The sequence below is a fragment of the Dendrobates tinctorius genome, unplaced genomic scaffold, assembly GCF_039654945.1.
Source record: "Dendrobates tinctorius isolate UK_male_01 unplaced genomic scaffold, ASM3965494v1 ptg000063l, whole genome shotgun sequence".
In the NCBI taxonomy this organism is placed as follows: domain Eukaryota; kingdom Metazoa; phylum Chordata; class Amphibia; order Anura; family Dendrobatidae; genus Dendrobates; species Dendrobates tinctorius.
The window spans coordinates 16,023,332-16,049,996 of NW_027361731.1; the positions used below are offsets into that span (position 1 = coordinate 16,023,332).

Here is a 26,665-nt window from a genome sequence, read left to right on the forward strand (position 1 = left end):
TGAGGGTGATGACATCCTGGAATTTAAGCAGTTTATTTTGACTGTAGTAACCGCTCAGGAGTCTAGAGCAGAGCCCAGACCCATCCAAATTCTTGGCCGTTCAAGGGACAACGCTGAGGAAGTGGGTCGCTCTGGTGCAAAGGCCTGATCATGAAGCTAGGGCTGCTTCACCCTCAAGTACCCTGCAGATCTTAGGCCAGTGGGAAAGGCTCTTCCTTAAAGATAGCCTGCTGTGTAGAAAGATTCAACTCCCTTGAGAATTCGATGTTACCTGGCAAGCAGTGGCTCCAGAAGCGCTGATAGTACAGCTGGCTAAAGATGCTCATGAGAGGGGTGCCCACTTCAGTGTAGAGAAGACCTTTAGGGACCTGCAACAACTGGTGTATAGCCTCAACTGCGGCAGAAGGTCGAAGGAGTTTGACAAATATGTCACGGTTGTAAGCTGAACAAACCCCGAAACAGAGGGCTCCTATTCAGGCTATCTGAATCTCTGCACCTTTAGAGGTCCTGATGATCGATGATCTGATGATCGGAACTTCATACAATGGCTACGGGTATTGATTGGTGATGATTGATCACTTCATCTAGTTCCTGGTGGCGACTCCCACCCTCGATCAGACAGCCAAAGCTGAAGCCATAGCCATCTGTCAGAACTTCATTGCATATATGGCTGCCAGAAGTGAATTCATTTCGACCAAGGGGCCTGCTTCCAGGGTCAAGTGATGGCTGAACTATATTGTATCTAAGGAAATGACAAATCCAGAACCTGGTTGAGAAGTTTTGGGAAGTTGAATATTCAAATCGATGCCCAGTGTCAGGAGGACAACTTCAGCCAGGGGACCATGTAAGTGTGTAGGCCAAACAAACTGGGAACAAGTTGGATCATCGTTTGGAAGCGCTACCCTACTGAGTTGTGAGGAAGATTCATCCGAATAACTCAGTCGACAAGATTTTTCCTGAGGGAGATGATGTCGTAGCACCTCAGGTGTTGCACAGGAATAAGCTGCGGCCCTGCTCTTATGAAGCAGAAGACCATAACGAGGCATGGCTCCCAACAAAAGTGACTGAGGTCACGCAAAATGGAGTCTTAGAGGAAGAGAAAGAATGACTTGCAGGATCGATGAGTTCATTAGAGATGTTGTTGCTGCTCTTGAGTGAGAGAGAAAACTAACTTGGAGTCAGTTTGCCTCCTCCAGTGGCTGAGTCTCCAGGTACCCCAGACGCACCTCTACAGGAAGAGCTCAGGTGGACTGAGCTGGCCAATGACGGAATTCCCCGTCTGGTCCCACATACATCAGAAAACAAAGGAGTTAAACTGTTGGCCGAACTCGGCCTACCTGTGGGGAAACTCCGAACTCGAAAGAATTAGGCTATGTGCACACGTTTCGGAAATGCCGCAGAAATTTACGCGGGAATTCCGGAATTCCATTCTGCAGGAAATATGCGATAAAACCGCATTTTAATTCACGCCTATTTCCCACGGAAAGACTAGCGATTTGCAAGTGTAATTAGCTTGCAAAATGCTAGCGTTTTCCAAGCGATCTGTAGCATCGCTTGTAAAACTGATTTACAGGTTGGTCACACTCGTCAAACATAGTGTTTGACGAGTGTGACCAACTTTTTACTATTGAGGCTGCCTATGCAGCATCAGTTGTAAAAAGATCTAATGTTTAAAATAATAAAAAAAAATAAAAAATCGTGTTTTTCTCACCTTCCGACGTCCCGCGCAGCGTCCCCGATCATCGCGATGCTCCCGGCAGGTCCCGTTCCCAGTGATGCATTGCACCAATGACCTTTGATGATGCCGTGGTCTCGCGAGACCGCTACGGCTGAGGCCTGCTGACGCTGCGAGGGACATTGGAAGGTGAGAATATGACAATGTTTTTTATTTTAATTCTATTTTTTACAGGGATATGGTACCCAGGGCCTGGAGGAGAATCTCCTCTCCCCCAGACCGCGGGTACCATCCGCAAATGTTCTGCTTACTTTTCCCATGGTGGGCATAGCCACATGCAGAAAGTAAGCAGACCAATGCATTACTATGTGTGCGGATTTTCCAGCGATTCCGTACAAAGCATGAGCATGCTGCGCATTTTTCCGCGATGCAATTCCTCCGCGGAAAAATCCGCAGCATTAGCACAGCATGTGCGGAATGCCATAGGATTGCATGGGATGCTCTTTTTTTGCATTTTTGCAGCAAAATCGGCATTTAAAATCGCAGCGAAAACGCAAAAAAAACGCTACATGTCAACACAACCTTACACTCACCCGAGGACTGGCGAGCAAAAAGGGGGGAGGAATGTAAGAAGAAGCCATGACATATCTGCAGGACTCTTGCAGGAGGTGCCATTGATGAGAACAGGCTGCCATCTGCTGGTCAGCTGAAATCAAGTGGAACCAAAGTATGCTAGTAGGTTTGCAAGTGGAGTGACCTCATATTCTGGACTGGATCAGGTGACCCACAGGAAAAACTTCCCTGCTATAAAAGCTCTGGGCACCCATACATGAGAAGATTTTGCACCATGGAAGAGAGTGGGGCAGACATGCTCCAGAAACACCGCTGAGACCAGCATTGCAGGCCTCAGGGGGGAGTCTACGCCACCCAGGTGTTGTTCACCGCATGGCAAGTTCTGGATTCCCCAGAAGATATCCCAAAGAATGGCTTACACTGGTCAGATACAGAAGCTGCGCCCTGCATTGGTCAATTCTCTGAGGTTCGACTATGCCTGTCAAGAGCTGAAGCTCAGTCCTCTTCGCCTTGAGCCTGAGAGACTTCCGCCTATGGTCAAGCCGAGGAGACCCGTGTGGAGAATGCGACAGGAGAGTCACGCCTGCGATTGCATAAGAACGGTGCAAGTAAGCAGGGCCATCACTTCCAGTTATCGTCACTGGTCAGCTGGCATTAGGAGTACAGGTTGGGAGGGGGCCGGCTGGTGCGTGGGAGGCTCAATGGGCTTTAATAGACTGCATCAGGAAGAGACTTGCGGCCTAGCGGGAAAACCCGGTGACCCCCGCTAGGGCCAGAGCTTTGATAGAGAACTCACGTGGTGACTCCCAAGACTGGGCGCACCACCTTTGTGAAAAGGACACAAGCATTAAATAGTAAAAGACTTTCTTGTTTATTCTAATCCTGTTGTTATTCCCTCTACTGTAAGATTGCATAGATACTAACACTAATTGATTAAAAGTTACTGCTGTATATAAATAGCATTATATCATCCCCTGGCTGTTTCCGCCTCGTGATCTCTGCTCGTTGCATCCAGACTCCTGCATTACAATGTAATGTGACGTCATCAGAATCTCTCACCTCTCCAGTAATCCGGAAGAGGATCTCTAGGGTGAGGTGTAGTATCCTCTCCGCCATCTTGTCTCTGTCCATATCCATCCTTGAAGGGTCAAGGCAGATTGTGTTGTAGATGTCAATGCGAAAGATAATATTTATCAGGAACCTGAATGGAAAGAAGGTGAGATTATGTAAAATCATACAAAATACTATGGAAAAACCCCAACAAATTACTGGGTTGGTGTTGCTAGCTGAGAGCAATAACCAGATATGTAAAGTTCAAATTGTAACACCATTACAGGCGCCTCTTCATGGTCTTCCCTTTTCTTCCATGCAGGGACACCGGTTTCCTCTCCCTCCATGCAGAGACGCGGGCACATTCACTGCCCCAGTCACGCAGAGTGGTCCTCAGCGTGTTCCCTGCTTCCTGGCCTGTGTCTGCGCACCGCACCTCTCAGTGCGCGCTCCCCTGTTCTTAAGGGGGCAGCTTTTCCACATAGTAAAATGCCTCCAGACAACAGCTGGGAGGCATTTAGTTTAAGAGTACACCTGCAAGATGGATCCCAACCAATAGCTGGGAGGCATCTTGTTTTAAAGGCACCCTCCCCAATTGGGCGATGTCAAGCACTACAGTGAATTATTAGTAAGTGAGGGGGTCTCTGAGTGAAATTGTGAGTTCCTCTGGTACTGATGCGGCCAATGTCCTGAGCCCTTAGTCCCTGGTCACTGTGTGGACAGTTCCTGAACCTTGTCCTTGGTCCTAGTGAGGCCAGTGCCTGAACCTTGTCCACGTCCTGTGAATGGCCAGTTCCTGAATCAGTATCCGAGACCTGTGTCTCTGAATGTGTGATATCAGTGTACCCCATATACCCGGACTGCTACAACCAGTCTCCGAATTAGGGCGGGGTCATACTTGGGAGTGTGATGCAAGAAACTCGCAGGAGTCTCTCGCATCTGTAGCAGAGTGTATCTTCTGATAATGATCACTGGTACACAGGAGAACTTCACTGAGCAAGTTATCTTCAGTAAACAGTATTTCCTTCATATGGGTAAACATGAGATAAGAGAATACAGCAGCACACAGCCCGTGCTGCTGGCATATAATACACTCAAAAGCAAATGTAAAAGTAAAAACAACAAGAGAGCTTCCCTCCCCACAAGACAGCAAACATATAACTTCATACTATCGCCATCTGCTGTCAGGCTAGTGTAAAGTCCTCCTTTATGTAAACAATAAGTCCATTTCTGTTGCATATACCAACACCCTTTCTCAACAGTAAGGACTTATTCAGTTAAACCCAACTTTTTTATTAGTATCTTGTGTTTATCAGCATTCAACGCCTTTGTGAAGATGTCTGCTGTCATTTCTTCAGTAGGACAATATTCTAACTTCAAGACTCCTTGTTCCTGATGATCTCTCAAGAAATGATACTTCACATCAATATTGTCATGGTCACGTGGGACTGGACACACCGCCTCCAGCAGGGTGAATTTATATGATACGCGTGACCCTGGATACACCGCCTCCAGCTGGGTGAATTTAAATAATGGAACGTGCAGAAGGATTCACCGCCTCCAGCAGGCGAATTTCAGTAGTACACGTATGTCTGGATACACCGCCTCCAGCAAGGCGAATTTCAGAATAAAGGGGAAAACCAGGAAAACAATTACAATGGTGGCCCTGCGATAGGGAACAACGGGGAAGTGGAGACCTCCTGCACTCCCCTGAGTAAGTGTCTCTACACTCCTAACGATCCCTAGGCCGGTTCCGCACCAGGAGCTGATCAGGATACCTGAATGTTATGAATGAGTCACCGAAGGAGGAAAAAACAGAAATGCTAGCTAAGTCCAGAAAACCAGAGAAGTTGGCAGCTATCGGATTGCAGACCCCTGAACCTATCAACAACAACTAGCAGTAGCCGTGGGGGATTCCTACGATGCCCTAGACCCCTCGATCACAGCCAGAGAACTGCCTAGCCTAAAGACAGAAAGGGAAATCTAAACTGCCACAGAGCAGACCCCAAAGCAATAGGCAGCCCCCAACATATAATGACGGTGAAGCAAGAAGAAAAAACACTAACACAGATAGAAAGATAGACTGAGCAAATGATGGGGCCCAAGCTAACTAGATAGGACAGGATAGGAAAGCTGCTGTCTGCAATCTACGAAAAACCCTATCAAAATAAGAGCCAACAGACTGACAGGAAAAAAGGCCCTGAAGATGCTAGGCTTCAAAAAGACTATGTCAGTACTCAGGTATTTTCTGAAGACAGAGCAAACCGACAAAAAAGGAATTCAGCTCACCCCAGCAGGGAATGGCAGAATCCAGAAAAGCAAGGCAAACTAAAACCAAAACACAAATGCAAAAAGGCAAAGCAGAAAACTTAGCTTTTGAGGAGCAGGAATCAGACTGGTCTCCTAGAATTCCACAGAGAAATCACCAGCGAGGCAGAAGGGCGTCGGCTGCCTTATATCCAGTCAGAGATCCCCGTCGCCCAGTCATCCTCTCCCAGTTCAGGTGCTTGGTAATCAGCCTCACTACCTTCCTTCACCAGAAGAGGGAGTTCATCAGACCTCAATGGTGAAGGGGAAAATGAACTCATAACAGTACCTCCTCCTTGAGGAGGGGTCTCCGAACCCTCATCCACGCCACCAGGGCGATCAGGGTGAGCCCGATGAAAGGCACGCACCAATCTTTTGGCATGAATATCAGAGGCAGAGACCCAGGAATTATCCTCCTGACCATAACCCTTCCACTTAACCAAATACTGGAGTCTCCGTCTAGCCAGACGGGAATCCAGTATCTTCTCTACCTCATATTCCATGTTACCTTCAACCAATACAGGGTCCGGAGGTGCCACCCCAGGAACTACTGGTTCAACAAACCTCTTCAATAAGGACTTATGAAACACATTATGGATTTTAAATGTGACAGGAAGAGCCAAACGAAAAGTGACCGGATTAATGATCTCCAAAATCTTGTAAGGCCCAATAAATCTAGGCTTAAACTTAGGAGAAGCTACCTTCATAGCGATATTTTTTGATGATAACCAAACCATATCACCCACCTTAAACTGGGGACCAACGGTCCTATGTCGGTTGGAAAACCGCTGGGCCTTTTCCTGGGAGAGAGATAACTTATCCACCACTTGGTCCCAGATCTGGTGCATTCTCTCCACCACAGTGTCAACACCTGGGCAGGCAGAAGGCTCCACCTGCCCTGAAGAAAATCGAGGATGAAACCCAAAGTTGCAAAAAAAAAGGTGACATCAAAGTGGCAGAACTAGCACTATTATTTAAAGCAAATTCTGCCAAGGGCAAAAATGAAACCCAATCATCCTGATCAGCGGAAATAAAACATCTCAAATACGACTCCAAGGTCTGGTTTGTTCTCTCCGTCTGCCCATTGGTCTGAGGGTGAAACGCAGAGGAGAAGGACAACTGAATTCCCAGCTTGGAACAGAACGGCCTCCAAAATCTAGACACAAACTGAACTCCTCTGTCAGATACAATGTTCTCAGGAATTCCGTGCAAGCGAACCACCTGTTGCAAAAACAGGGGCACCAACTGAGAAGAAGATGGCAACTTAGGGAGTGGTACAAGATGAACCATCTTAGAGAACCTATCACAAATCACCCAAATAACAGTCATTCTCTGAGAGACAGGCATATCAGAGATGAAATCCATTGAAATATGGGTCCATGGCCTCCTGGGGACCGGCAAAGGCATCAACAACCCACTAGAGCGAGAACAAGGTTTAGACCGGGAGCAAGTCCCACAGTACTGCACAAAATTCCTGACATCACGAGACAAGGCGGGCCACCAAAAAGACTGACTCACCTGATCTCTAGTACCAAAAATACCTGGATGACCAGCCAATGCAGAGCAATGAACTTCAGACATCACTCTCTTCCTCCACTGGTCAGGAACATACAACTTTCCACTGGGACAACGCTCAGGTTTGTCCTCCTGGAACTCTTCCAGAGCACGTCTCAAATCGGGCGAGATGGCAGAAAGAACTACCCCTTCGCCTAAGATGGTAGCAGGCTTGGTCACCACAGGAGAATCAGCAAAGACGCTCCTAGAGAGAGCGTCAGCCTTGACATTCTTAGTGCCAGGAAGAAAAGAGACCACAAAATCAAAACGTGTAAAAAACAAGGCCCATCTAGCCTGTCTAGGGTTCAAGCGTTTGGCCGACTGCAGGTAAATCAAATTCTTGTGGTCAGTGAGGACCACGACTTGATGTTTAGCTCACTCCAACCAATGTCTCCACTCCTCAAATGCCCATTTCATGGCCAACAGTTCCCGATTCCCCACATCATATTTACGTTCAGATGGGGAGAACTTTTGGGAAAAGAAAGCACAGGGATTCATTTTAGATGTTACAGGATCCTTTTGGGACAAAACAGCTCCTGCACCAATCTCAGAAGCGTCCACCTCTACCTGGAATGGGAGTGAGACATCAGGTTGCTGCAAAACCAGGGCAGAAGTGAATCTTCGCTTCAGCTCCTGAAAGGAAGAAACAGCCTCCGGAGACCAATTCAACACATCAGCACCCTTCTTAGTCAGATCAGTCAATGGCTTGGCAATACTAGAAAATTTTGCTATAAATTTCCGATAAAAATTAGCAAAACCCAAAAACTTGTGAAGGGCCTTCAAAGAAGTGGGTTGAACCCAATCATAAATGGCCTGTACCTTGGCCGGATCCATTTCAATAGTTGACGGAGACAAAATAAATCTCAAAAATGAAATCCTCTGTACCCCAAAAAGGCATTTCAATCCTTTGACATACAGGGAATTCTCCCTCAAGATCCGGAACACCGTCCGAACATGTTCCACATGAGAATCCCAATCCTTGGAGAAGATCAAAATATCATCCAGATAGATAATCAAAAATTTATCCACAAAGTCTCGGAAAATGTCGTTCATGAAGCACTGGAAGACAGAAGGGGCATTAGTGAGCCCAAAAGGCATCACCAGGTACTCAAAATGTCCCTCTGGAGTATTAAACGCCGTCTTCGATTCATCCCCATGCTTATTGCGGAAAAGATTATACGCCCCCCTGAGGTCAAGCTTGGTAAACCAGCAAGCACCTTTAACTCTGGAGAATAGATCCGAAATCAGGGATAACGGATACTGATATTTAATAGTAATTTTGTTGAGGGCATGATAGTCAATACAAGGTCTTAATGATCCATCCTTTTTGGCCACGAAAAAAAACCCAGAACCTAATGATGAAGAGGATGGTCTAATATGACCCTTCTCCAACGCCTCCTTAATATAGGATCGCATAGCCTCGTGCTCGGGTACAGATAAATTGAAGAGCCGACCCTTGGGAAATTTACACCCCGGGCTCAGTTCAATTGCACAGTCATAACTCCTATGAGGAGGCAAAGACGCAGACTCATTCTCACTAAATACATCATAAAAGTCCGCCAAATAGTCAGGAACATCATGCGACTGAGGAGAGGTGGAAAAAAACGGAGCCTCACTAAGGGCACACCGACAACCCCAACTCACCACAGGCACAGATTTCCTGTCGAAAACTGGATAATGAATTTGCAACCAGGGAAACCCCAGAACAATGGTATCAGGCAAATTATGCAACACCAAAAATCTGCAATTTTCTTGATGGTTTGGGGCGACCCGCATTACCACCTGGGTCCAAAACTGAGGTTTATTTTTCGCCAAAGGAGTAGCATCAATCCCCCTCAAAGGGATAGGCGTCCGCAGAGCTGTCATAGGAAATCCACAACGTTTAGCAAAATCCAAGTCCATTAGGTTCAGGGCTGCTCCCGAATCCACAAAAGCCTTGACGGAAAATGTGGACAGGGAGCAGATCAGAGTAATTGCCAGAAGAAACTTAGGTTGAACACCACCCACAGAAAACGTGTGTGCAAAACGTTTCTCTCGTTTAGGACAGACAGAAATAATATGCGAGGCATCTCCACAAAAAAAACACAGCTTATTACGCTTTCTAAACTCCTGACGTTGCTCCCTGGACAAAACTCTATCACATTGCATAGGTTCAGACACTTGTTCAACAGGTGGCAACACCTCTCATGCAGTCCTGCGTTCACGTAAACGCCGATCAACCTGAATGACTAATGACATAGAATCGTCCAGACCAGAGGGAACAGGAAATCCCACCATAGTATCTTTTACGGCTTCTGACAAACCCTTCCGAAAGAGAGCTGCCAAGGCACTATCATTCCAGGCAGTAAGGAGCGCCCACTTTCGGAATTTTTGACAGTACAATTCTGCAGAATCTCGACCGTGGCTCAATGCCAACAGGGTCTTTTCAGCCTGATCAATAGCATTAGGCTCGTCATACAACAACCCCAAGGCTTGAAAAAATGCATTCACATTAGTCAGACAAGGATCATCAGGTTTCAAAGAAAACGCCCAATCCTGGTGATCGCCACGCAGCAAAGAGATGACAATTTTAACCTGCTGCGCGGAGCTCCCTGACGAGTTAGGCTTCAAGGCAAAAACTAATTTACAATTATTTTTGAAATTCAAAAATTTAGACCGATCCCCAAAAAACACATCAGGAGTAGGGATCTTTGGTTCATCAGCATGTGAATGAGCAAGGTAGGCGGAAATTACCCGCACTTCCGCAGCGAGCTGCTCCACACGATCAGACAATTGATTTATCTCCATTGAGAGAAAAAAAATTCCCCCTGCGGCCTCAGAGATATAGAGGAAAAAATATACACACTTTTTTTTTTTTTTTTTTACAATTCTTTCCTGCTATTGAGTACCCTAGGATCTGCGGTATGACTGGTAATTCTGTTATGAATGAGTCACCGAAGGAGGAAAAAACAGAAATGCTAGCTAAGTCCAGAAAACCAGAGAAGTTGGCAGCTATCGGATTGCAGACCCCTGAACCTATCAACAACAACTAGCAGTAGCCGTGGGGGGTTTCTACGATGCCCTAGACCCCTTCGATCACAGCCAGAGAACTGCCTAGCCTAAAAACAGAAAGGGAAATCTAAACTGCCCCAGAGCAGACCCCAAAGCAATAGGCAGCCCCCAACATATAATGACGGTGAAGCAAGAAGAAAAAACACTAACACAGATAGAAAGATAGACTGAGCAAATGATGGGGCCCAAGCTAACTAGATAGGACAGGATAGGAAAGCTGCTGTCTGCAATCCGCGAAAAACCCTATCAAAATAAGAGCCAACAGACTGACAGGGAAAAAGGCCCTAAAGATGCTAGGCTTCAAAAAGACTATGTCAGTGCTCAGGTATTTTCTGAAGACAGAGCAAACCGACAAAAAAGGAATTCAGCTCACCCCAGCAGGGAATGGCAGAATCCAGAAAAGCAAGGCAAACTAAAACCAAAACACAAATGCAAAAAGGCAAAGCAGAAAACTTAGCTTTTGAGGAGCAGGAATCAGACTGGTCTCCTAGAATTCCACAGAGAAATCACCAGCGAGGCAGAAGGGCGTCGGCTGCCTTATATCCAGTCAGAGATCCCCGTCGCCCAGTCATCCTCTCCCAGCTCAGGTGCTTGGTAATCAGCCTCACTATCTTCCTTCACCAGAAGAGGGAGTTCATCAGACCTCAATGGTGAAGGGGAAAATGAACTCATAACACCTGAAATCCCTAGCTCGCCCTGAATCAATCCCTTACTAGTGAAGTCGACGGTGCAGAAACTAATCCCACCGCTGCACTAAAACACACATTGAGGAAAGTGATAAACAGGGAAACACCACTTAGCTTTGCTCTGTTGCTAATGCTCCAAGCAACAGAGTCCGACACCTGAGTGCATCTTTTCCTCCAACCGGATCCAACACCTGAGTGCAGCTTTCCAGCAACAGAGTCCCGCATCTGAGTGCAGCTTTAAAGCAGCAGAGTCCAGCATCTGAGTGCAGCTCTCTTCCAGCAACAGAGTCCAGCATCTGAGTGCAGCTTTCACCATAGCTGCCACTCCACCAAGCTTTGCAAGAACTCCTCGCTGACACCATAGCTGCCACTCCACCATGCTTTACAAGAACTTCTCGCTGACACCAAAGCTGCCACTCCTCCAAGCTTTGCCAGAACTCCTCGCTGACACCATAGCTGCCACTCTAGGATTCTGACTGAGCTGCCAGGAACTCTCTCTAGCTCATTCCTTCACCAAGGATGGTTGGAAAACACCAATATCACCAACAGTGAGTGAGACCACCTGACACACCTTTATAGTTAGGAGCCAGAGTCTCACACCTGTTAGAGATTCCCGTGCAATAATGCTCACCACCACCGGGGGCAAACTAGAACAAAAGACACCACTGAATAATAACCCTAATGGCCACCGGGGGCAAAACCAACTCTAAGCAACCAGCTCAAAGGAAAAAAAAGGTTACTTATTCAAAACCTGTCATATCCAACCTGGATCATGACAAATATGTTGGTTCTTGGATTGACTCTTTCCATCTGAGCAAGAACAAGACATCCTTGATTGTCCTCTTTCAATTTTGTCGTTTCCAACTGTGGTTGTCCTAAGTCTGTCAACAACTGTCTTAACCACAGAACTTCTTGACTTGCATGTGCTGCGGCAACATACTCTGCTTCTTTTGAAGACAGTGTCACAATTGACTGTTTCTTACTTGTCCAACTTATTGGTCCACCTGAGAGGAAAAAAATATGTCCTCTGGTGGATCTTCTGTCAGTTGGATCTCCAGCCCAATCTGCATCAACATATTCTGTTAAAATGCAATTATCACTTGTGGGTAGTTGCAGCTTAACGTTGCTAGTTCCTTTCAAATAATGTATTACTCTCTTCACAGCATTCCAGTCAGCTTTATTTGGTTTTGACACCTTTCTACTCAGGATTCCAACTGCTGCTGCGATATCTGGTCTTGTAACAGTCGCTAGATACAGTAACTTTCCTATTACTGTTCTGTACTCTTCATTATTTGGTAGCATATTTTTCTCACTATTCATCTCTTTAAGATAATTAGTTTCCATTGGAGGCTTTAATGTTTTTGTATCCTTCAATCCAAATTTTTCTGTTATGTCTTGAATAATGTGATTTTGATTCAGTAGGAAATTTCCGTCTTCTTCTCTTTCTACCTGTATTCCTAGGTACTGTTTCACATTTCCCAAGTCTTTGATTTCAAAATGTTGCTTCAGGATTTTTAGAATCAAGGGTTCTTGGTCATTACAAATCAAAATGTCGTCTACATATAGGAGTACATAAATCCATCTATTCATCAGCCTTTTTGTGTACCAGCATGGATCAGCTTTGCTTCTTTGAAATTTTTCATTTGTAAGCACTTCCGTGATTTTGTCATTCCATGCTTTAGCTGCTTGCTTTAAACCCTATGTACTTTTCTGTAGTTTGCGAACTTTGTTTGGGTTTCTTTCATCTTTGAATCCCGGAGGTTGTTCCATGTAAATGTCTTCTGTTAAATCTCCATTCAAAAATGCTGTCTTTATAACCAGATGTGTTATGAATGAGTCACCAAGGAGGAAAAAACAAAAAGCAAGCTAAGCCCTGAAAACCGGAGAGGTTGGTAACTAGCGGATTGCAGACCCCTGATCCTATCCACAACAACTAGCAGTAGCCGTGGAGGGTGCCTACGGTGATCCTAGACGCCTTGTCATGGCCGGAGAACTAAATAAGCCTAAAGAAAGAAAGGTAAAATCTAAACTGCCCCAGAGCTGACCCCAAAGCAATAGACAGCCCCCAACATGTATTGTCGGTGAAACAAGATGAAAATACAGACACAGGTAGAAATATAGGCTGAGCAAACGATGGGGCCCTCGCTAACTAGAAAGGACAGGAAAGAAAAGCTGCTGTCTGCAATCACGCAAAAAACCCTCCCAAAAAGAATGTCCAACATGTCTGATAGAAAAAGGCCCTGAAGTCGCTAGACTTCAAATCACTATATCAGCACTCAGGTATATTCTGAAGACAGAGCAAAAGAGATCAACTGATCAGAGACAAAATGGGGATTCAGCCCAGTCCCAGCCAGGGCCGGCTGAACACAAAAACCAAGTAAAAAAGACAAAAACTCATAAGAACAATAGCAGAGAAAACTTAGCTTTAGGAAGGCAGGAACCAAACTGGAAACCAGGAGCCAGAGTCAGGAAAAATCACCAGCAAGAAACTAGGGAGTCGGCTGCCTTAAATCCAATCAGAAACTCCTGATGTCCAATCGCAGTCCTCCTCCTCAGGTGGCCGGTCTCTGCCATTTAGATCAGCTTCATTACCTCCCTTCACCAACAGAGGGAGTCCAGATAGAGAACTCACTACTCCTCTGTCAGCACAGCCAGCTCCATAACCCTCACCAGAAGCCAGAGGCAAACCCGAAAATGAGCTCACAACAGTACCTCCCCTTGAGGAGGGGTCACCGAACCCTCATCCACGCCACCGGGCATATCAGGATGGGCCCGATGAAAAGCATGAACCAATCTATCGGCATGAATATCAGAGGCAGAGACCCAAGAATTGTCCTCCTGGCCATAACCCTTCCACTTGACCAAATACTGGAGTCTCCCTCTAGCCAGACGAGAATCCAGTATTTTCTCTACCTCATATACCACATTACCTTCAACCAATACAGGGTCAGGAGGTGCAGCCATAGGAACTACTGGCTCAACATATCTCTTCAATAGTGACTTATGAAACACGTTATGGATCTTAAACGTAACAGGAAGAGCCAATCGAAAAGAAACCGGATTAAAAATCTCCAAAATCTTGTAAGGTCCAATAAATCTTGGCTTGAACTTTGGAGAAGCCACCTTCATAGAGATATTCTTTGATGACAACCAAACCATATCACCCACTTTAAACCGGGGACCAATGGTCCTATGCCGGTTAGAAAAAGGCCGCTGGGCCTTTTCCTGGGAGAGAGACAACTTATCAACTACTTGGTCCCAAATCTGCTGCATTCTCTCCACCACAGTGTCAACACCTGGGCAGGCTGAAGCTTCCACTTGCCCTGAAGAAAATCGAGGATGAAACCCAAAGTTACAGAAAAAGGGCAACATCAAGGTGGCAGAACTAGCTCTATTATTTAAAGCGAATTCGGCCAAGGGCAAAAATGAAACCCAATCATCCTGATCAGCAGATATAAAACATCTCAAATACGACTCCAAGGTCTGGTTTGTTCTCTCCGTCTACCCATTGGTCTGAGGGTGAAATGCAGGGGAGAAGGACAACTGAATTCCCAGCTTGGAACAAAAGGCTTTCCAGAATCTGGAAACAACTGAACTCCTCTGTCCGATATAATGTTCTCAGGAATCCCATGCAACCGAACCACCTGTTGTAAAAACAAGGGTACCAACTCTGAGGAAGATGGCAACTTTGGAAGTGGTACAAGATGGACCATCTTAGAGAATCTATCACAAATCACCCAGATAACAGTCATTCTCTGAGAGACAGGAAGATCAGAAATAAAATCCATTTAAATATGGGTCCATGGCCTCTTAGGCACCGGCAAGGGCATCAACAACCCACTAGATTGAGAACAGGGTTTAGACCGGGAACAAGTCCCACAGGACTGCACAAAATTCCTGACATCATGAGATAAGGCGGGCCACCAAAAAGACCGACTCACCAAATCTCTGGTACCAAAAATACCTGGATGACCAGCCAATGCGGAGCAATGGACTTCAGACATCACTCTCTTCCTCCACTGGCCAGGAACATACAATTTTCCCATAGGACAACGCTCAGGTTTGTCCTCCTGGAATTCTTCCAGAGCACGTCTCAAATCGGGCGAGATGGCAGAAAGAACTACCCCCTCACCTAGGATGGTAGTAGGCTTGGTCACAATAGGAGAATCAGCAAAGAAACTCCTAGAAAGGGCGTCTGCCTTAACATTCTTAGTGCCTGGAAGAAAGGAGACCACAAAATCAAAACGCGTAAAAAACAAGGCCCACCTAGCCTGTCTAGGATTCAAGCGTTTGGCCGACTCAAGGTAAATCAAATTCTTGTGGTCAGTGAGGACCACAACTTGATGTCTAGCTCCCTCCAACCAATGTCGCCACTCCTCAAATGCCCATTTCATGGCTAACAATTCCTGATTCCCCACATCATAGTTGCGTTCAGATGGGGAGAACTTTCGGGAAAAGAAGGCACAGGGATTCATTTTAGATGTCACCGGATCTTTTTGGGACAAAACAGCTCCTGCACCAATCTCTAAAGCGTCTACCTCCACCTGAAAAGGAAGTGAGACATCAGGTTGCCGCAAAACCGGAGCAGAAGTGAACCTCCGCTTCAGCTCCTGAAAGGCCAAAACAGCCTCTGAAGACCAATTCAGCACATCAGCACCTTTTTAGTTAAATCAGTCAGTGGTTTAGCAATACCAGAAAAATTAGCTATAAATTTACGATAAAAATTAGCAAAACCCAAAAACTTCTGGAGAGCCTTCAAAGAAGTGGGTTGAACCCAATCATAAATGGCCTGTACCTTGGCCGGGTCCATTTCAATAGTTGACGGTGACAAAATAAATCCCAAAAATGAAATCCTCTGTACACCAAAAAGGCACTTCGATCCCTTAACATACAAGGAATTCTCCCTCAAAATCCGGAACACAGTCCGAACATGTTCCACATGAGAATCCCAATCCCTGGAAAAGATCAAAATATCATCTAGATAGATGATCAAAAACTTATCCACAAAGTCCCGGAAAATATCATTCATGAAGGATTGGAAGACAGAAGGGGCATTAGTGAGCCCAAAAGGCATCACCAGGTACTCAAAATGTCCCTCTGGAGTATTAAACGCCGTTTCATCCCCATGCTTGATGCGAATAAGATTATACGCCCCCCTGAGGTCAAGCTTAGTAAACAGCAAGCACCTTTAACTCTGGAGAATAAATCAGAAATCAGGGGTAACGGATACTGAAATTTAACCGTAATTTTGTTGAGGGAACGATAGTCAATAAAAGGCCTTAATGAACCATTCTTCTTGGCCACGAAAAAAAAAACGGCACCTAAGGGCGAAGAGGATGGTCTAATATGACCCTTCTCCAGCGATTCCTTAATATAAGATCGCATAGCCTCGTGTTCGGGTACAGATAAATTGAAAAGTCGATCCTTGGGAAATTTACACCAAGGTCTCAACTCAATTGCACAGTCATAACTCCTATGAGGAGGCAAAGACGCAGACTTGCTCTCACTAAATACATAACAAAAATCAGCCAAATAGTCAGGAACATCATGCGACTGGGGACAGGTGGAGAAAACAGGAGTGTCACCAAGAGCCCACCGACAACCCCAACTCACCACAGACACAGATTTCCAATCCAAAACCGGATTATGGATTTGCAACCAGGGAAAACCCAGAACAATGGTATCATGTAAATTATGCAACACCAAAAATCTGCAATTTTCTTGGTGGTCTGGGGCGACCCGCATTATCACCTGGGTCCAAAACTGAGGTTTATTCTTCGCCAAAGGAGTAGCATCAATACCCCTCAAAGGAATAGGCGTCCGCAGAGGTGTCATAGGAAAACCACAACGTTTAGCAAAATCCAAGTCCATTAGATTCAAGGCCACTCCTGAATCCACAATAGCCTTCACGGAAAATGTGGATAAGGAGCAGATCAGAGTAATTGCCAAAAGAAACTTAGGTTGTACACCACCCACAGCAAATGTGTGTGCAAAACGTTTCTCTCGTTTAGGGCAGACAGAAATAACATGAGAGGCATCTCCACAGAAAAAACACAGCTTATTACGCCTTCTAAACTCCTGACATTGCGCCCTAGACAAAACTCCATCACATTGCATAGGTTCAGACATTTGTTCAAAATGTGGCAGCGCCTCCCGTGTAGTCTTGCGTTCACGTAAACGCTGATCAACTTGAATGGCTAATGACATAGAATCATCAAGACCAGAGGGAACAGGAAATCCCACCATAGTATCTTTTAAAGTCTCAGACAAACCCTTCCGAAAGAGAGCTGCCAATCCATTCCATGTAGTAAGGACCGCCCACTTTTGGAATTTCTGACAGTATAACTCTGCAGGATCCTGACCATGGTTCAATGCCAATAGGGCTCTCTCAGCTTGATCAATAGCATTAGGTTCTTCATATAACAACCCCAAGGCTTGAAAAAATGTATCCACAGTAGTCAAAACAGGATCTTCAGGTGTCAAAGAAAACGCCCAATCCTGGGGATCGCCGCGCAGCAAGGAGATGACAATTTTAACCTGCTGCGCAGAGCTCCCCGATGAGTTAGGCTTCAAGGCAAGAAATAATTTACAATTATTCTTAAAATTCAAAAATTTAGACCGATCCCCAGAGAACACATCAGGAGCAGGGATCCTTGGTTCAACAGCATGTGAATGAGTGAGATAGGCGGAAATTCCACGCACTTCAGCAGCGACCTGCTCCGCACGATCAGACAATTGCTTAATCTCCATGAAGGAGAACAAGAAAAAAAAGAATCCTCCTACGGCCCCAGAGAAAAAGAGGAGAAAATATACATATAAAAAAATTCTGACACTTTTTTTTCTTTTTTTTTCTTACAATTCTCTCCTGCTTTTGAGTACCCTATAATCTGCGGTATGGCTGGTGATTCTGTTATGAATGAGTCACCGAGGAGGAAAAAACAAAAAGCAAGCTAAGCCCAGAAAACCGGAGAGGTTGGTAACTAGCGGATTGCAGACCCCTGATCCTATCCACAACAACTAGCAGTAGCCGTGGATCGTGCCTACGGTGATCCTAGATGCCTCGTCATGGCCGGAGAACTAAATAAGCCTAAAGAAAGAAAGGTAAAATCTAAACTGCCCCAGAGCAGACCCCAAAGCAATAGAGAGCCCCCATGTATTGTCGGTGAAACAAGATGAAAACACAGACACAGGTAGAAAGATAGGCTGAGCAAACGATGGGGCCCTCACTAACTAGAAAGGACAGGAAAGAAAAGCTGCTGTCTGCAATCACGCAAAAAACCCTGCCAAAAAGAATGTCCAACACGTCTGATAGAAAAAGGCCCTGAAGTCGCTAGACTTCAAATCACTATATCAGCACTCAGGTATATTCTGAAGAGCAAAAGAGATCAACTGATCAGAGACAAAATGGGGATTCAGCCCAGTCCCATCCAGGGCCGGCTGAACACAAAAACCAAGCAAACCAGACAAAAACTCATATCAACAATAGCAGAGAAAACTTAGCTTTAGGAGGGCAGGAACCAAACTGTAAACCAGGAGCCAGAGTCAGGAAAAATCACCATCAAGAAACTAGGGAGTCGGCTGCCTTAAATCCAATCAGAAACTCCTGATGTCCAATCGCAGTCCTCCTCCTCAGGTGGCCGGTCTCTGCCATTTAGATCAGCTTCATTACCTCCCTTCACCAACAGAGGGAGTCCAGATAGAGAACTCACTACTCCTCTGTCAGCACAGCCAGCTCCATAACCCTCACCAGAAGCCAGAGGCAAACCCGAAAATGAGCTCACAACAGATATATTAGTTCCATCTGTTTCATTGCTACAACTGTAAGTAAAGTGTCACGCGGCGGCTGCGGCGCACTCCTCCCTTTGCCTCCCCCCGGCCGCAGCTTACCCGCTCGCCGGTGGCCTCCTTGCCTCGGCGCCGGCTGCCGCGGGCTTCTCCGCGGTCTCTCCCGGCTCCTCTCCTCCGTCCGGCGATCGCCTCCGTCCGGTCTTCTGGACCGCGCCGGGTGCGCGCTCCCGCCCCTCCTCCTCGGCGGGCGCGCGCACACACTATGCCCGGGCACACGCGCGCCTCCTCCTCCTCCTGAGGACGCGTGCCTCCCTCTCCTCCACTAGGAGGTCACGACCCGGAAGGCCTCCTACTTCCCCTATATCAGGCCGCCTCTTCCTGCTGGCGGTGCCTGATTATCACTGCGCTTCCTTAGTGATTCTGGCCGCTCTCTATGTACGCCCCTGCGTCCTGTCCGTCCGTTGCTCATTCGCCTCTTCCATTATCCTCTCTCCTAGGCTCGGGAGGTCCGTGGTCGTGTCCCGTCCAGCCCTGTTCCCGCCTGTCCGGTGTCTCCAAGCCGTGCCCGTCTGTCCTGTGTCTCCAAGCCGTGCCCGTCTGTCCTGTGTCTCCAAGCCGTGCCCGTCTGTCCTGTGTCTCCAAGCCGTGCCCGTCTGTCCTGTGTCTCCAAGCCGTGCCCACCTGTCCTGTGTCTCCAAGCCGGACCCGTCAGTCCTGTGTCCCCAACTCGGATCTACCTGTCTGTCTGTTGATACATCCCCTGGGTACCAGCTGCCGTGGTAATAGTTACCCGCGGGCTTGCCCCAAATACTCCCTGTATAGGGGGTGGTCCACCTGGTCAGCTCGCCCCCGGGAGGTTCGTTGCCACGGTCTAGCGGGTCCACCCCAGGAGTACCTCACATAAAGTTCTTATTGCAGTATGTTTGACAACAGGAGCAAATGCTCGATATCTTTCAGGTGTGCCATCTGTTTGGTATTTTACTTTAAAAAGCCATTTACATCCTATGGCTTTTCTTCCTTCTGGTAAATCTGTCTGTGTCCATGTATTTGAGTCATGCATGGATTTCATTTCTGTTTCGGTTGCTTCTATCCATTTATTAGCTTCTTCTTTAGGGAGTTTAGATATGTCTTCTGTTAAATATTATGGATTTATATTCTTATTACACTCAGTTCTGTTCTGAACGCATTGCCTTTCGCTGACACTACATATATTATTTCTGTAAGTTTAGCTCATGGTAAATGTCAACCCCCATATATAGAGACCACGTGCTCTGAGAGACGTATATAACAGGTGGGGGGCTCTTCTTCACTCTCGAGGGGACTTCTTACTCGGACACTACGTTGTATGAACAGCTGGTATGTAACTTAATCACCACGTGTGACTTCAAGAGAAGCTTACGACACAGAGACAGAGGTCTTTTCCATTCAGAATTCAAGGAAAGAAGTGGAACAAGCTTTGCTATGAACAAATGGACAATCTCTTTATAACTATTTCACCTATTTTTATGTTTTTCTGTAATAATCTTTTTTGATGGGCAATCCAAATAAACCACTACATTTTTTTAGAAGAAACTTTGTGAAATTTCCTTTAGAGAATCACATCTGGTAACAAGTCCTGAATAACTAAATATACGAGAATAGTTATTTTTTAACCTCTTCCCAACAGGTAGGTTCATAAATTTTACTTGTGCTTGTTTTGTATGAGAGACGTTTGGTGGTTTACCTTTGTTCTCTCTCATTGAACGTCTCGGTTCTGTGTCTGTTTGTAGCTGTATTTCTTCATTTTCAGTATTCTGTTCTTCATCAATTTCAGCTACTTTCTCATCAGATACCTCTTCAGCTAGGTCACTGCTGTTTTTCTCATTTTCTGTGTCAATTGAAATCATAGTGTCTTCATTTAGATCCTCAATGAATGTCACACTGTTACTCACCGTGACTCTGTCTGTTTTGGGATCTAGGATTCTGTATCCCTTGCAATTTTCACCATATCCAACAAATATTCCCTCCATGGATCTGTTTTGAAGTTTGGAACGTTTTTCTGTTGGAATGAATATAAAAACTTTACATCCAAAAACTTTTAAATGATTGACACTTGGTTTCATACCTTGCCACCGTTCATATGGAGTTTTCTTCAGTTTTCTGGAAAAAAGTCTGTTCTGTAGATATGTAGCTGTCATTGCTGCCTCACCCCAATATTTCTCTGGTAGTTTGGAATCTGTCAGCATACATCTCATCATTTCTGTCAGAGTTCTGTTTTTCCTTTCTGCTACTCCATTTTGTTCAGGTGTGTACGGAACAGTTTTCTGGTGTTCTATACCATTTTGTCTTAAGTAGTTTTCTATTTTTTGACCTGTAAATTCACCTCCATTATCACTTCTGATGACAATTGGCTTCCTTTGAAATTTGTTACTCGACCTTGTTATGTAGTCTACAAGTTTATCAAAAACTTCACTTTTGTTCTTAATTAAGTGTGTGACTGTGTATCTTGGGTTGTCACCTATGAAAGTCACCATGTATCTATTTCCTCCTGATGTAGTCACTTTCATGGGTCCACATACGTCAGTATGCACCAAATCAAGTGGTCTTTTGCTTTTCATCTCACTTTCTTTTGGAATAGATATTCTTGTGGCTTTAGATTTTATACAATATTCACATCTCACGGTAATTGATCAATCTGATATCTTTAGGTCTTTTGTCAATTCTTTTCTTTGTAGCTCCCTTATACTGTCAGGGTGTCTGTGTCCTAGACATCTATGCCACAGGTGAATACAGTTCTTGTGATCATGTGTACATGCCTTCATCTGTTCCTTTGGTGTGTCTAGATGATATAATTGTTCATCTGCCTTGACATTGGTTATCACCTTGTTTTCTGCTAGAATTGCACACTCATTGTCTTTGAATTTTACAGTGAGTCTATTGGCTGTTAAACGCTTCACAGATAACAATCCGCCTTCCAATTTTGGAACATACAACACATCCTGTACAAGTATCTTTGAATCTTGTCCGAACTTGTTTGAACAGTTTAGCATACCTTGTCCTATACCTTCTGTGGTTATTTTGCTCCCATCTGCAAGATAAATGGCTTCTTTCTTATCAAAATCAAGATCAGTGAAGAAATTCTTGTCACTTGTCATATGACTTGTTGCTCCTGAATCAATAAACCAACCAAGTGATGATTTCTTGTCTGTTAATTTAAATGTGCCATTCCAATTATTCTCACATGAATCAGAAATTGTGTTTTTCACTTTGTGTATGCTCTTTATGTTGTAAGTTTTGTTGTTCTGCTTTCCATATGGTACAGTCTCTCTTTAAATGACCTTTTTTCTTACATCTGAAACATTCTCTTGTTTCTTTATTATAGGGTTTTCTAAATTCTGTAGCTTTAAGAGCGTTTCCACTGTCCTTTTCAGTAGAAGAATCATTTGTTTGTTCTTTTCTTCTCTGATATTCATCTATGAGTCTCGTCTTCACAAATTCTAATGTGATGTCTTTTCCAGGTCTTGACTCTAGTGTATTTAAGGCTGAATATGGATCTGGTAAACTGCACAATAATATTGTTGCTACATGACTTTCTTTAATGTCTTCACCAATAGACCTTATCTGTGATATTACTTCCATCATTGAGCATATGTGCTTCTCCATGTTGTCATTTGCACTCAATCTCATACTGTAAAGCTTTCTTAATAGAAATATCTTGTGATTTAAACTGGATCTTTCATGTAATTTTCTTAATGCGTCCCACATTCCTTTCGCTGTATCCTCATTCCTTACGTGTATTAATTGAGCATCATCCACTAATAAGCTAATGGTGGCTCTCGCTTTTCTATTCTTTCTATCCCATTTCTGATTATCTTCATCAGGTCTATCTGTAATTACTTCACATAAATCGTCTTTAGATAACATCTCTACTTTGAATTTCCATAACTGATAATTTTCACGGTTCAGCTTAGCTACTGTGAGTTTCACCTCAGTGCTGCACATCAGTTTTATATAATCTTACTTGTTTTATGAAGATATTCTTTTTCTTCTTTAGAGTTCCTGTATATCCTGTGTGTGGCGATTCTCTGTAATGATCTCCAGTGTGCGGTCATCCAGTTCCTGGAATCATAAATACCTTTGTCAGTATACTCAAGCAATGAGTAATCATACAGAGCATCCTTATATACAGAGCAGACAGGAAAAAGAGAGCTCAACACAGGAAATAAGATGGCCCCCGTTGAGGCTCGTGACTCCATCTTGGATGAGGGCAAAAATGAACTAAACAAAGGGCAAAGCAGAAACTGAGCGACAGACATAAGGCAAGGATTTCAGAGAAACGGATATGCAGGCCAAGTCCTTACAAAGTTTATGCTTCGAACATACAACACTGCCCTTCACCTCTCAAAACAAACAAATTTCAACACCCTCATCACTTCACTGTCCATTAACCCTAAACGTCTCTTTGACACTTTTCATTCTTTACTCAACCCAAGAGTACAGGCCCCTACCACGGAGCTTCGAGCTGACGATCTGGCCAATTACGTCAAAGAAAAAATTGACCAGATCCGACAGGAAATTATCTCCCAATCACCTCATACCATGCACTGTCCTCCCTCCCCCACTGCATCTAGCTCACTCTCTGACTTTGAACCAGCCACAGAAGAAGAAGTAAGCAGGCTCCTTGCATCTTCCCGCCCAACCACTTGCACCAGTGACCCATTTCCGTCACATCTACTCCAGCCCCTTTCCCCTGCTGTCACCCCTCACCTAACTAAAATATTTAACATCTCTCTCTCTTCTGGTATCGTTCCCTCCTCATTTAAGCATGCCATCATACATCCACTACTTAAAAAACCATCCCTCGACCAAAACTGTGCCGCTAACTATAGACCTGTTTCTAATCTTCCCTTCATCTCTAAACTCCTGGAACGTCTGGTCCACTCCCATCTTATCCGCTATCTCTCAGAAAACTATCTTCTAGACCCTCTCCAATCCGGTTTCCGCTCTTTACATTCTACTGAAACTGCCCTCACTAAAGTCTCTAATGATCTACTAACAGCTAAATCAAATGGTCATTACTCCATGCTAATTCTCTTGGATCTCTCTGCAGCATTCGACACTGTGGATCATCAGCTCCTCCTCACTATGCTCCGTTCCATTGGCCTCAAGGACACCGTTCTCTCCTGGTTCTCCTCCTCTCTTTCTGACCGCTCCTTTACTGTATCTTTTGCTGGCTCCTCCTCTCATCTTCCCTTTACTGTTGGGGTTCCTCAATGATTAGTCCTAGGCCCCCTCCTCTTCTCTTTGTATAATGCCCCTATTGGTCAAACAATCAGTAGATCTGGTTTCCAGTACCATCTCTATGCTGACGACACCCAATTATATGCTTCTTCTCCTGACATCACGCCAGCCTTTCTAGAAAACACCGGCAATTGTCTAAACGCTGTGTCTAACATCATGTCCTCACTATATCTGAAACTGAACCTGTCAAAGACTGAACTCCTTGTGTTTCCTCCCTCTACTAATGTACCTATACCTGACATTGCCATTTCCGTGTGTGGTTCTACTATTACTCCCCAGCAACATGCCCGCTGTCTTGGGATCATACTTGACTCTGAGCTTTCCTTTGTCCCCCACATCCGATCACTGGCTCGCTCTTGTTATCTGCACCTCAAAAACATTTCTAGAATTTGAACTTTTCTTACTTTTGACTCTGCAAAAACTCTGACTGTTTCTCTTATTCATTCTCGTCTCGACTATTGTACCTCCCTTCTAATCGGTCTCCCTCTTACCAAACTCTCCCCCCTCCAATCTGTCTTGAATGCAGCTGCCAGGATCATATTCCTCGCCAATCGTTACACCGATGCCTCTACCTTGTGCCAGTCATTACACTGGCTACCCATCCTCTCCAGAATCCAGTACAAACGTATTACCCTCACCCACAAAGCTCTTCATTGCTCAGCACCACCCTACATCTCCTCCCTTGTTTCAGTATACCATCCTACCTGCGCCCTCCGTTCTGCTGATGACCTGAGGTGACCATCCTAAATAATCAGAACCTCCCACTTCCGTCTTCAAGACTATACACGTGCTGCGCCAATTCTTTGGAATGCACTTCCCAGGTCAATACGATTAGTCCCCAATCCCCACAATTTTAAGCATGCCCTGAAAACTCATTTATTCAGACTGGCCTACCGCCTCAACACCTTAACCTAATCTATCCCTATGTGGCACAGCCAAAAGTTTTTTACCATAACCAGGTTCCCCGCATCATGTTCCAACATGCTTTATGCATCCATTAGCCCTCTGCATCCGTACTATTACACACTTAACATTATGGCTGGTCCATACAATCAGGGCAACTGTTACATCCCACCCTTCGTGTCTCCCCTTTTTTCCTCATAGATTGTAAGCTTGCGAGCAGGGCCCTCATTCCTCTTGGTATCTGTTATAATCTATGTGATTATTGTTATGCTGTAATGTCTATTGTCTGTACAAGTCCCCTCCCTCTGAAATGTAAAGTGCTGCGGAATATGTCAGCGCTATAGAAATAAAATTTATTATTATTATTATTACTATTGGAGAGCTATTACACCTCTGCTGCATCACACCATCTGCCCCAGAGGATCTGCACTGCAGCGCTGGTCCCCTTCTGACCAGATACCACATGTGGCATCACAAACTCATACACAAACTTTATTCCTCTTATTCTACATGGACACCCAGGGCCCCGGACCGGGTTGCTGCCACCACGACACATTCCTTTAAGATACCTCCCCGGTACAGAGTGAGCCCACTGCCCTGGGGGTGCTCCAACTTGGCGTCACAAACAGAATAACGAAGCCCGATGCCACCGGGTCTGGTGTGCCAAAGATTTGATTGATTTTAGAAATGAAAAAGCTAAATGTGCAAAGGAACAAGTTTTTTGGATTGTGAATTGGGCTGTGATTTTAACTGTATAGATGGCGGCTATGGCGGTCCCATGAGGTGTGCCATTGTTGGCGTCACCAAAAAAAGAGCGCAAAACAATATGGACATCCCATGCCTGTACTTCTATGCAACTGCGCCATGGCCGACATCCAGAGGGGTCCGGATCCTGGCCTGGAATGGTGGCAAAGGAAAAAGACACCTCCCCGGGGGGGGGGGTGGAGAGAAGCTCTGCGGCGGGAAAGGGAGCCAGGAAGAAGACACAGTACCATTAGGCCATCATGGAGAACGGCAGGAGGCTTGTGGAGCGTGGTGGAGAGATACCATCGTCTCCTGACTCTGTGGAATCAGGCTCCAGCCTCTCAACAGACCTCAACCTGGCGCAGATGGAGAAGGAGATTGAGGAGCTGAGAAGAAGTCTGCAGCAGCGACAGGCTCTGTTTGTGCAGAGAAGACAGGCTGCCCAGGAGGAGTCCGCCATCTTGGTACCCTCACCACCGGTACCCACAGTTAATCCCCAGGTACCCTCACCATCGGTACCCACCTGCAGTTCCCCGGTACCATCATCACTGGTACCCGCTGCTGCACCAGTCTCCCCGTCACAGGAGTCTGACGAGGATGACCGCGGCCCTGATAAAACAGGTACAGCCATCACTCCAGGGACATGGGATGCCCTGTTATGCCCCATCGGGTTGCCACCGACCCCAAAATCTGTCCAGGTGGCAATGGATATAGCTTGGGACCGGAAAATAGCACCCAGAGGAGGGATACTGGAATCTGTCCCCATACCGCGGTCCCCTTTAGCAGCATGCAGCAGGCTGGGATTACCCAGTGAGGAGCAGGGAGCGGATGTACAAGGGTTCCCTATCTCCACTGAAGAATTATGCCGCAGGCAAATTCTAAAGTTCTAGCAGGAGGAACGGGAGCGGCAACAACAGGAACTGGCAATGGCAGAGCGGGAACTCGGGGGAAAGAAGCGGGCTCAGGGTGAGCGCCTGGAGGACTGCAAACCCATGGGATGGGGCAGGGTCCTCAGTATCGATAATGATCAGGGATTCAGCTTTATCAAGGACTC

The 26,665-nt window shown here is 45.6% G+C and overlaps 2 protein-coding genes across 2 annotated transcripts in view; both read right to left on the reverse strand.

The window, feature by feature from the left end:
- Positions 1-26,665, reverse strand: part of LOC141094243 (uncharacterized) — a 1,213,871-nt gene that overhangs the window by 388,433 nt on the left and 798,773 nt on the right. The window lies entirely within an intron of this gene.
- Positions 1-26,665, reverse strand: part of LOC141093939 (uncharacterized) — a 197,074-nt gene that overhangs the window by 91,526 nt on the left and 78,883 nt on the right. Inside the window, exon 12 of the mRNA XM_073579620.1 lies at positions 3,308-3,449. Coding sequence (XP_073435721.1) covers positions 3,308-3,449 — 142 coding nt within the window. The remainder of the gene's footprint in view (positions 1-3,307; positions 3,450-26,665) is intronic.